At 36.7% G+C, this 13,162-nt stretch overlaps 1 protein-coding gene across 1 annotated transcript; it reads right to left on the bottom strand.

The window, feature by feature from the left end:
* Positions 1–818: 818 nt before the first annotated feature.
* On the bottom strand, positions 819–1,898 carry LOC102413939 (olfactory receptor 5H2-like). The gene has a single exon (XM_006045649.4). It carries the CDS (start codon positions 1,746–1,748, stop codon positions 819–821), a length of 930 nt encoding a protein of 309 aa, XP_006045711.3. The 5' UTR covers positions 1,749–1,898.
* Positions 1,899–13,162: the final 11,264 nt, after the last annotated feature.

Below are 13,162 nucleotides of genomic sequence, written 5' to 3'. Positions count from 1 at the left end.
TTGACCATTTCCTTTCTGTTACATCACTTTTATTCTCTATGTCATTCCAATTATTCTGAAATTTCATCTCCTAGCTTTCTGAATTAGTGAACTTTTAAGGTTATCCCACAACATACAAACACACCTGGAAATTACCTTTCAAGGAAATATATGCAATGAGAGAGAACTGTCCTCATTATTCAAAACAGTACACTAAGCTAAGAGGGCATCCTTTTACAATTTGGTTTGATCTTCCCTGTTTCATTCTCATTTTTTCCTCATTGCTTTTCCAATTTCTGTTTCTCTCTGTGATATGAGTATTGAATCCCCACAAGAAGTGAAATGCATCATGTCCCAAATAGAGTGGATGGAAGACCTTTGGATGGCAGCAGATCCTGCGATTTGCCTCTGTTCAAACACAAACCTGCCTCCACTATGGAGTTAAATGAGATATGAGTTTACAGGCTGCACAGCTGTATTGCTATCTAAATCAACATAATTCTGTTCGAGGAACTATACTACTTCAATGCTTAATGACTTTATAAAGCTATATTGAAGAACATTTAAGCATAAAAGTGTTTTAATTTGTACTCTGCTTCAGTTATTGTAGCATGACATAAATACTTGTTTAAAGTTCTTTGTATTTTTGAACAACATATACAAATATTTTAGGGAGTATATTAGTGCTAACACTTTAAGTCATAACACCTTAAAAAACAAAGGCAGTTATAAACACAATAAGCTTGGAACACTAACCAAAACAGAGACAGGTCTAATCTTTACATCCATATGATGATTTTAATAAAAACAAAAAAAGACTACAGAGAACATTATGAAATCTAAACATTTCTCTTTAACACTTTTGTCAGTGAGTCTATGACTTTCTTATTTCTCAGGCTATAGATGATTGGATTTAACAAAGGGATTATAACAGTGTAAAATAGAGAGTCCATCATATCTTGAGCATCTGTTTGTGCAGAACCAGGGTGCACATACCTGAAGAGAAGAGGCCCATAATATAAAGAGACAGATAGGAGGTGGGCTCCACAGGTGGAGAAGGCCTTCCTTATGCCTTGTATGGATTTATTTTTTAAGATTGTAAAGAGAACAAGTATATAAGAGACAAGAACAGTAAGAATGGTGAATACTTGTATTGACCCTGAGAAAATAAATACCATCAGAATATTGACTGAAGGGTCAGTACAAGAAATCTTAAACAATGGCATGATGTCACAATAAAAGTGGTGTATTATGTTAGACTTACAGAAGGTTAATCTAAATAAAAAACCTATATGAATTATGGAATGAATAAGGCCACCTACAAATGATAAGACTGATAGTCGGATGCATAATCTATTGGTCATAATCACTGAATAAAGTAATGGTTTGCATATGGCCACATACCGATCAAATGCCATTGTTGCCAAGAGAAAACATTCTGTGGTTGCGCTGAATGCAAAGGAAAACAACTGTGTTATGCATTCAGACAGAGAGATCATCTTCCTCTTGGCCAGGAAGTTGACGAGCATCTTGGGAGTCACAGTGGATGAGATCCAAGCATCCACAAAGGCTAAACTCCCAAGGAATAAGTACATGGGGATGTGAAGGTGAGGGTCATTATAGATAAGAGCAATTAGTCCAAGATTTCCTACAGTGGTGATGAGATATATTATCAGGAACATCAGGAACAGGTGAATATGCCAATCTGGTTGATATGTAAGTCCTGTGAGAACAAATTCTGTCAGTGATGTTGCATTTTTAGTATCCATGTTGTTACTGGATAGCCCCTAAAATGAAATGCAGTAAATGTAAAAGGAACATTCATTAAGATTATATAGAAAGAATATTGGAATAAATAGTTGAAATAAAACCATGCACTTGTCAGAATGCCCTTAATTTTATTCACTACTATCATGACAATGAAAAATAATCTGAGGAATTAGCATAATAGAAAATGTAAGTATTTCAGTTTAAAAAATGTTCAGGAATTAAAAGACTTAGAAGAAATGACAGATATTGTAAAATGAGCTAAATTTGTGAGGATACTTGTGTGTGTTAGAAACATTCTGCATCTGGGACTTGGATGAGGGTTTAGGCAAAAGAAGTTTGAATTATAGAGTGATTTTAATGACATTTGAAGGATCTTGAACTTTATTTCTTGGGCAGTAGGTATGCACTGAAAAGTTTTAGGACTAGGAAATTCATGGCAAGATATTTTTTAAATTAAATGTTTGGTAATTTAAAAAATACTCTGCAGAGAAGGGAAAGCAGAATTAGGAACAATAATTAGAAAGCTGATACTCCTGTCTGGTGTTTTCCAAACCAGAATACACATCAGAATTGTCTGGGGGAAATTTTTGTACAAAATATAGATTATGAGGTATTATTGTAGATACTGATTCAGTGGGAATAAGAATGAAGTCTAATAATCTGTATTTCCAAAATGCTCTCTAGTTGATTGAAATGCATGTGAAATTATTTGTCAGTGTGTAATATGTTATTAGGATTGATGAAAAAGGCAAAGAGTAGACCAAGATAAATCAGAATATAGAGTCACTAGGACTCAGTGACATGTTAGGTTTGGAAGGAGTGGTCAGTGAAGGAGAGAGAGGACACTTGGTGATGGGCAGATGGTCATCAAAATTGAATTTGAGTACTCAGATGCTTTGGCCGCTTGTTATAGAGAGCATCCCCTGATTATCCATGTGGAATAGCTTAGTAGTATGAGTTTGTTAGAGCATAATATAGCAATATCAAGTCATTGTTTAATGACTTGAAAGTATTTGGGTAGCTGAAGGCATACTTATGGATAACCTAACCATTAGAAAGTATGTAAAAGGTGAAAAGAAGGAGGGTGTGGCGTGAAACTTGAGGAAATTTTGTTAAAGAGGCTTCGAAGTGAATATATGTCATTCTTACTCTAGAAATCAAAAGAACCAGGAACTCTTTCCCATTCCTTTTGCTCCTTGAGTAAGAGGACTTGATGTAGGTTTGCCCAGTCAAATGCACCAATACTGAATTTGTAATATGGAGAAAAGAAAGGGACAGGAAGAAAAGAGAATTTTGGTTGCCAAGTCAGCCAAGGCAGCCGTATCAAGACCCTGGGAAATGCTTCCTGAATCTGCACCAACATTGTCTGTGTGAGCTGTGGCAGAGCTCCTAATGAGCAAGTGTCAGGATTTGATTTTGGCTGTTTTCTCACTGTGTTGCTTTCTTCTATTCCTGCGCATTTTCAGCTGATTCTTCCAATCTCCCTGGACTTTCTATGTAATATTCAACTTCCATTCAACTAACTAACTTTCTGTTGCAAACAAGTGCCCTGTGCATGTGTGCTAAGTCATTTCAGTCTTGTCTGACTCTTTGCTATGGACTGTAGCCCTCCAGGCTCCCCTGTCCATGGGATTCTCCAGGCAAGAATCCTGGAGTGGTTGCCATGCCCTCTTCCAGGGGATCTTCCCTACCCAGGGATTGAACCCACATCTCTTATGTTTCCTGCATTGGCAGGTGGGTTCTTTACCACTAGTGCCCCTGGGAAGCCCAACAAGTGCCCTGGCTCTAACCAAGAGAGATAGGGGAGAGACCAGAAAAATATTCTAAATAGAGTGATCAGAGAAGCAGAAGAGGAGCTGGAGAATTGAATTATGTGGACATAAAAAGAGAAAAGACCCTCAAAGATATAATGACGTGCTGTACCAATTGGAAAAATGAATGCTCTGGTGAACAAGGAGTGAACAAAGATCACTAAAAAATGAAATGAGAGGTTTTTAGTGTTTTTACTGAGAGTGGTTTCCATTTTGTAATAGTGTCAAGGACAGAGGATAGTAAGAAATAAATGGGAAACATGGTACACAGAATAAGGGGACTGTTTTTGAGTAAGAAAAAAAAAGGAGAACAATTGAAATTCATCTACTGCCCATAGGCAAATTAATTTTTTTTCTTCCCCTGTAGAGCATTTAAGTAAAAATTTTTGAGAGAGGAGAGGAAAGCATCAAGAAGAGAAAACAAACAGAAGGAGTGGAAAGGAGAAATTTGGGTAGATGAAAAAAAAAAAAAAGGAGAGTGAGGAATAGATAAAATATAGCAGAGATGTGGAAAGATAAGTGTAGGAAAGACAAGCCAGTAAAGATAGAGGTAGTATCACATAAACACTGAAAAGGAAATAAGGGGAACGTTTGCAGGTAAATATTTGTCTTAACTGGTTTTCATTAAGTATTGTCAACACTGGGAATCTTTTCTTTAAAATTCCAAGTTTATCTTCCTAGGGAATTTGTGTGACAGAGAATTTTAATTTAAATTTTACCCTAGAAACTTTGGCTGTCTATAAATACACTAGCATTGTTCAATAGTTCTTTCAATATTTAGAAGTTGATTTATATTTATTATTACAGTAATTAGAACTTCTCTAAAAACCTGCTGGGTTTTACTTGAGAGCACTTTCTCCTATTAGCAAAAAATTGAGCCAAAGGCTGGAGCCCAATTCAGGTCATATAAATAACCAATGCCAGTAATTACAGTTGTTAGGTATTTTTTTATTTGAAAGAGGCTCTTTTCCATGTAGTCCCAAATCACTAATAATTGAAGATTCTCAAATAATATGTATGTGGGTCTTTTTTAAATCATAAAACTGGCAAGGCCTGAAGATAGATATTTTCTATATAGTTCTTGAATATATGCTTATCAAGTATACATATAATATATACATATATTCAGTGAAATTATTGTCACAAGTAAGTGAAAGAATAGAGGAGATAATATAAGTAACTTACCTTAAAAGTTTATTAAGAGATTGTAATTAATTAAAAAGAATGGATCTTTAATCAGAATAAACTGAAAAATGTTTTACGTAGGATACATATAACCTGATGTTTAAATCCAGTTTAATTGTTTAACATTCTAGTTCACCAAAACTTATAAAGTTATTTAAATTGTGTTAGAAAGATAATAAGTTATTGTTAAAGGGAATAATTCAATCTTATAGATATTTTGCTCACAGATTTACTCACAGAAAAACATATACAGATAATGTATCCATTGTTTTACATTTTCCACTGTCAGGTTTTTTTTGCATCCTGGAAATCAATCTAAAATTATTATAAATTATACAGTATTTTGACTACTTTATAAAATGAATAATGAATCTTATAGAATTCAGTTTTCTCATACCCATATCTTGTAAGAAATTGTGGAGATCCTTTCGAAGAGTTAGGATTTTTAAGTAGAAAATAATAAAAACAGCACTGGAATGACAGTAACACATGTAGCAAGTCCTTGCATACCCATTCATTTTGGAGGCTTTGTTTCCCAAGTTCCGGAAAATGTTGTTTAAATAAATTTGCTTTGAATACAATAGTCAGCAAGTTGTATAACTGGTTTTTTTTTTTTTTTTTTTGCCAGAACAGGAAGAAGTGAAGAACTAAAATTCCCAGATAACATACAAGGATTCCCTTTAGGACAAAACTAAGTTTTCCTCTGGGTATATAGATTTGAACATGTAGAAGTACAGGTTTTTCCACAGGGTATTATCGTAAATATCAAATCATTGTTGGCAGTTCTCGTTTTAACTATTGAAATTGCACTATTTTCCACCACAGATGACACTTCTGACATATTTATGTAAACTTCAATTTATCTGTAAATTTTGATGCTCTGAGTGCCTTGATCAATATGTTTTTTCTGAGCTAATCATCTTGAATTTACTTGGACAAAAGTTCCAGACTCCTTTCAGGAACTGACAGCAAGAAAATTGTCCTCCTTATCAAAGTTTAACTCAAATTCCAGACCTACAAGTAACTTTGCACCTTAAGCTGAAAATTGATCAAAAATCTTACTAGGCAACATTTGGTGGGAAGAACAAAGGAAAAAGAAAACCCGCGGACCACAGTGGGAAGTGCCTAGATCAGTGCTTCTCCAACTTTAATCCTTGTGAATCTCCTGGAAATTTTTCTAAAATGTAGATTCTATTTTAGTAGGTGAAGAATAAGGCCTGAGGGTCTTCATTTCTATCAAGGTGATGCCTCTGGACATTTGCCATCCTTGGGATCTTCCATAATTGACAGGCCTAGCTTATCAGTGAGCTAGATTATTAAAGAAATGCAGAATAACAAATGGAGCTGGCATGCAAAAAGAGAAGCAAAGAGGAGCTGGAAGGCAAAGGGAGGCCAGCATTGGTGGTATCACAGAGGATCTGGAGACGAGGTCAGAGACTTTGCTGTTTATGTGGACTAAAAGGAAAATTACTGATGGATTTTGAACACGATGATCACATGTTCTGATTTGACTTTAGTTATTAACAGAGAAGTTGCTATTGAACGTTAATTTAAAAAATGATATTATATATGATAAAATAGTATGATATGAAAACATTTCATGTTTTGATATCTGAAAAGTCAAAAAATGTTTAATTTACACCTGGAACTAGATTGATAGCTAAGAGAAAAGTTGCTGCTGCTGCTAAGTCGCTTCAGTCGTGTCCGACTCTGTGCGACCCCATAGACGGCAGCCCACCAGGCTCCCCTGTCCCTGGGATTCTCTAGGCAAGAACACTGGAGTGTGTTGCCATTTCCTTCTCCAATGCATGAAAGTGAAAAGTGAAAGGGAAGTCGCTCAGTCGTGTCTGACTCTTAGTGACACCATGGACTACAGCCCACCAGGCTCCATCCATGGAATTTTCCAGGCAGGAGTACTGGAGTGGGGTGCCATTGCCTTCTCCGGATCCTATGTCCTAGGGAAGGCTAAATAAGAGATGAAAAACCAAGACAGATTGGAGATAAATCACCGTGAAAACTCAACAGAAGGATGAAGTAAACAATATAATGTGTATCATTAGCTTCAACATAACCTATATTACAGAGAAGGGAATGGCAACCCACTCCAGTACTCTTGCCTGGCAAATCCCATGGACGGAGGAGCCTGGTATACTGCAGTCCATGGGGTCGCGAAGAGTCAGACATGACTGAGCGACTTCACTTTCACTTTTCACTTTCATGCATTGGAGAAGGAAATGGCAACACACTCCAGTGTTCCTGCCTGGAGAATCCCAGGGACGGGGGAGCCTGGTAGGCTGCCGTGTATGGGGTCGCACAGAGTCGGACACGACTGAAGTGACTTAGCAGCAGCAGCAGCAACCTATATTATCCCCTTCAATTTTGTGTAATTATCTTTTAACTCATTTTGTTGCCTGTACATAAGTACAAAGGTTTGCACTGCAACTTTCAATGTGAGTAGTCTTTTTCAATTTTAGCCTTTTTAACGGTGGGTCATGGTATCACACTGTGGTCTTCATTTGCATTTTCCCAATGACAAATTATATTGAGCACGTTTTTGTGTTCTTATTTGACATATGTATATCTAGCTTACTAAAGTGTCTGTTGAAACCTTTTGTCCATTTTTAATGGAGTTATATATTTTCTTATTTTGGGGTTTTGAGAAATTTTCATATATCCTGGATACAAGTCTTTTATCACACATATGGTCTACAAATATTTCCGTAAGGATCTTGATTTCTTTTCTTCCCACAAGATATTATACTGGTCCGTTATGCTGATTGGACCTAGTGAGCAAGAAATAGCAACTACTTTATACTTACTGGTGGACAGTTGCATACTAATAGATGAGAAATAAATTCAACAAATTTCAAGGCCCATTTAACTTAGTGAAATTCCTTGGAGATCAGTTGTGTGGGTCATGTAGAGGTACACCTTTACAGGTGATGGATAAATTGTTGCACCTGGCCCATCCCGCAACCAAAACAGACACAGAACACTTAGTGGGCCACTGTGGATTCTGGAGGCAGCATCATCCTCACTGGTTGCAAGGAACCAGAAAAACTTCTGCTTTTGACTGTAGTTCAGAACAGGAGAAGTATTTGTAAAAGGACTAGGCTGCTGTTCAACCTGTTGTGCTACTTGGGTCATATGATCCAGCAGAAGAAAAAATGCTGCTTGGAGTGGTAGTGCAGATAGGGATGCTGTTTGGAATCTTTGGCAGGCCTCTATAGGGATAAAAAACAGTGTAGACCTTAGGTTTGAGGCAAAGCCTCTATCCCATTTTGAACTGTGGCCTAATGGAGTGTGGCATGAGTGTTGTCAATAGTCAATAGAGAAAGAGATTGCCTGGACCTGGTTTACAGATGGTTCCACAAAATATGCACACACTTTCTGAGAGTGGACAACTCTCAGATTACCATTACCACTCTCAGTGACATCTCTGAAGGAGAGCAGTGATGGAAAATCTTCCAATGGACAGAACTTTGAGCAGTTCACCTGGTTGTTCACTTTCCTAGAAAGAGAAATGGCCTGATAGGTGATGATATAATGGCTCAAGGGTTTTAGAGAATGGTTTGGCTGATGATCAGGAATTTTGAAGCAGTATTACTGGAAGATTGATGCCAAGGAAATATGGAAGAAATATGTGGATAGATCCCTATAAACACATTAAGATATTTGTGTCCCATGTGACTGCTCAGTAAAGGATGATTTCAGCAATGGAGGACTTTAATCATTGTGGATATGACTTTAATCATTATGTATACATTAATCAAGTGGATATGATGACCCATTCTCAGACACCAGTCAAGCTCTTTCTATAGCTACCCCATCATCACAAAATAGGCTTTTGAAAAAAAGTGTCATAGTGTCAGAAATGGAAATTATGTATAGTCTCAGCAACATGGACTTCCACTCACTATGGCCAGCTAGTCTAAGGTCATTTTGAGTGCCTTTTCTGCCAGCACAGAGACCAACACAGAGTCCCTGATACTGCATCAGTCATTTAGGTGATCAGCCAGCCACCTGCTGGCATGTTGATTGCATTGGACAATTTTCCATCATGGAAGAGTGTTTTGTTATTATTAGAATAGATGCTTGCTCTAGATAAAGATTCTTCCTTGCTGGCAGTGCCTCTGGCAAAACAACCATCTGTGGACTTACAAGATTCCCTATCCACTCTGATGGCAATTCATATTGGGTGCATTTATCTGATCAAGGAATTCACTTCACAGCAAATGAAATGTGATAATGCCACCAATATTATGGCTTACCTTACCTTGAATCACTAATGAGATGCTGGCTAGTTAGTTCACAATTCACACTAAGAATTACTGTTGTAGATTTGATGATGTTTGTTTTTACCTGACTCCTTAAGTGTTGATTCTTTTAACACAGACTAGTACAATCTCAACAATTTCTTAACAGTACAAAGTATTGTAAATTGATGAGGAAAAAAAAGTTTATCATGTATATAAATAGAGAGGAACTATGGATTCTTTTTTCTCTCTAGGTTAAACAAATTAATACACCTTCATAATAAAGAGTATTTCAACGATGTTTTAGCATTTCCAACAGATAGTTTAATCCAATATCAACAGCTAAATAACCTTAGCATTGTGACATTATACATTGTATCTAAATACCATTAAAGAGTACACATGTAATTTCATAGGAACTTTTTGAAGAATTCTGCAGATTATCTTCTAAAATGCAGGCTTTGTGCAAGTTCATAATTCACATCTTTTCCAACATGCGACTGAAATGACATATATGATATGCAAACATTTTTTTCATATTTGATATGGAAAAAAATTATAACAGAAGTGAGAATGGGAACACATCAGTGAAGAGATGTGTTGAATTTCTGCAAGGCATAACATAGAATTTTTCTGAAAGACACATCAGAACAGAAGAATCCATAGATTACACATGTTCAAGAGAAGGCTACATAGGAAGCCTGAGTTGCTGAGAGACCCCTAGTGCCTACTTCATACCCACCCAATATAAAAGGACTTGACAGGTAACAAAGCATGCTTATATACTCACAGCTTGATGTCAGTGCTTTCATTCAAACAAAAGACCAATTAGGCAAGAAAACCTTTATCATCATAAAACAAATACATATCATGTGCTTTTATTAGTCATATAGTCTTTGACTCATAACTATATGTGTATTAACAAGCAGAGATTAACCAAATTAAAAGAAAAATCAGAACAATGGGAATATTATACAGCAAAAAAATGAATGCAATATGGACACATGCAAATGCATATGTTCCCTAGTGAAAAATAATGAAAGCATATTTTTCACTCCCTTTCTGGGGTTTGGGGTGTCCCTTAAGAAACAAAAAGAAGGCAGATGATCTGATCTAATCTTGTGACCTGCACCTCCAAAAACATGTAATAATGCTTTTTGTTGTAAATATTTATTTGTTTTTTTGTTTTGTTTTTTTTTTAAGTTTGTGGTCCGAGGAAAACTTTTTTTTTTTTAATTTTATTTTATTTTTAAACTTTACATAATTGTATTAGTTTTGCCAAATATCAAAATGAATTTTAATCCAAATTTCTAACTAAGGAACTTCACCCTGATACATTGTCATGCTCTATCTCTGGAGCTGATCCTCCTGCTTAAGAAGAACAAGATTAATTCACTTTAGGTGTATCATCCTTGTGATCATCTTGAAAGAAACATATGAAGGTACATTGACATAGAGTGGCCATCCCAGGCCTAGTCTGTCGGCTCATTGTAAGATTGAAAATAAGTAATGCACTGTATACTAAAAAAGCTTGTAAGCCAAAAATAAGAATTACATAATGTCATCTGTGGCCTAAAAGAATAAATAAATGTTTCAAATGAGGGAGTATTTTTATTCTCTTTGAGGTCATCGGAAATGCATCATGGAAGGTCTAACATTTAAGACAGATCTTGAAGAAAGGACGATTACAATTGCAAATAAAGACAGGTATTCCTGGAGGGAGCATTCTCACTGGAGAGCCCTGTAGTAACAAAACCATGTACCTGTGAGGAAGGTTTGTCCAAAGGCTTCCAGTCATTCATTTGCATATAATATAGTGTCCATTAGGAGAATTGTGGAAGAAGAGTTGCTATATATATATGTGTGTGTATATATATATAAAATCTGTACATATTTGTAAATAAACAAACATATCCATGTGCATAAAGAGAGTTCTAGATAGGTATACCATATACATGGGCTTCTTTGGTGGCTCATATGGTAAAGAATATGCCTACAATGCAGGAGACCTGGGTTTGATCCCTGGGTCAGCAAGATTCCCTGGAGAAGAGAATGGCTACCCACTTCAGTATTCTTGCCTAGAGAATTTATAATCTGGTAGTGATGAAAATCTATTAAAAGTTATTGAGAGGAATATTATTTACTCAGAGCTCTATTTATAAAAAAGCATCTGAGACCAAAATTTGGGAAGAGACTCAACAGGATGTAGGATAAGTAATAAGATTACTGTAAATGATAGATGTCAATAGTTTTAGGGTGAGGGCCTCAGTGGTTTCAGTAGAATGTGTATAGAATAAGTGATGAGATTGGAAGGTCAGAGTTGGACCTGAAGACGAATCATTTGTTATTTTTAGAGTATGAGTGTGATGAAAACAAACATATATGGACTTTTGGGGGACCAAACATGCAAACTCTTACTCTTTTTCATGTTTGTCACCACTGAATACACTGATATTTTATCAGGCACATTATTTGAACTCTGGCAGTCTTGATGAAAGTGAAAAAGGAGACTGAAAAATCTCCTAAAATTCAACATTCAAAAAACTAAGACCACGGCATGTGGCCCCATGACTAATGGCAAATACATGGGGAAAAAATGGAAACAGTGGCAGATTTTATTTTCTCGGGTTCCAAAATCACTGTGGATGGTGACTACAGCTATGAAATTAAAAGATGCTTGCTCTTTGGAAAGAAAGCTATGACGAATCTAGACAGTGTATTAAAAAATAAAAGATAGAGGCATCACTTTGCCAACAAAGGATCTGTATAATCAAAGCTATGGTTTTCCCAGTAGTCATGTATGTAAGAATTGGAGCATAAAGAAGGCCTAACAATGAATAATTGATGCTTTTGAAATCTGGTGCTGGAGAAGACTCTTGAAAGTCCCTTGGACAGCAAGGAGATCAAACCGGTCAATCCTAAAGGAAATCAACACTGAATATTCATTGGAATGACTAATGCTGAAGGTGAAGCTCCAGTACTTTGGCCACTGATGCAAACAGCCAACTCAATGAAAAAGACCCTGATGCTGGGAAAGACTGAGAGCAGGAAAAGGTGGTGACAAAGGATGAGACGGTTGGATGGCCTCACTGACTCAGTGGACATGAGTTTGAGCAAACTCCGGGAGAGAGTGAAGGACAGGGAAGCCTGGTGTGCTGCATTCCATGGGGCACAAAGAGTTGGACATGACTGAGTGACTGAACAACAACAATATGCATTTTGGGGCTTCTCAAAATGGTAAAGAATCTGCCTGCCAATGCAGGAGATGTGAGTTAGATCCAAGAGTCTGGAAGATTCCCTGGAGAAGGAAATGGCAACCCATTCCAGTAATTCTTGCCTGGGAAATACCTTGGACAGAGGAGCCTGGGGGGCTGTGGTCCATGGGATCACAAAGAGTTGGACTTAGCAGCTAAACAAAAACAAAACTATGCATTTTAAGCAACTGGTTCTCAACAACACATTCTGATAATCTATACATAGTTCTTCTTTTTTACTGATCAGTTTCATTATTTTATTTTATTTATTTTTTTAAAATTTTTAAAATTTTATTTTATTTTTAAACTTTACATAATTGTATTAGTTTTGCCAAATATCAAAATGAATCCACCACAGGTATACATGTGTTCCCCATCCTGAACCCTCCTCCCTCCTCCCTCCCCATACCATCCCTCTGGGTCGTCCCAGTGCACCAGCCCCAAGCATCCAGTATCGTGCATCGAACCTGGACTGGCAACTCGTTTCATACATGATATTTTACATGTTTCAATGCCATTCTCCCAAATCTTCCCACCCTCTCCCTCTCCCACAGAGTCCATAAGACTGTTCTATACATCAGTGTCTCTTTTGCTGTCTCATACACAGGGTTATTGTTACCATCTTTCTAAATTCCATATATATGCGTTAGTATACTCTATTGGTGTTTTTCCTTCTGGCTTACTTCACTTTGTATAATAGGCTCCAGTTTCATCCATCTCATTAGAACGGATTCAAATGTATTCTTTTTAATGGCTGAGTAATACTCCATTGTGTATATGTACCACAGCTTTCTTATCCATTCATCTGCTGATGGACATCTAGGTTGCTTCCATGTCCTGGCTATTATAAACAGTGCTGCGATGAACATTGGGGTACATGTGTCTCTTTCCCTTCTGGTTTCCTCAG

This window comes from Bubalus bubalis, chromosome 1, assembly GCF_019923935.1.
Source record: "Bubalus bubalis isolate 160015118507 breed Murrah chromosome 1, NDDB_SH_1, whole genome shotgun sequence".
NCBI lineage: Eukaryota > Metazoa > Chordata > Mammalia > Artiodactyla > Bovidae > Bubalus > Bubalus bubalis.
Note: the sequence above shows the minus strand (reverse complement) of the source record. Positions and strands in the feature narration are given on the sequence as shown.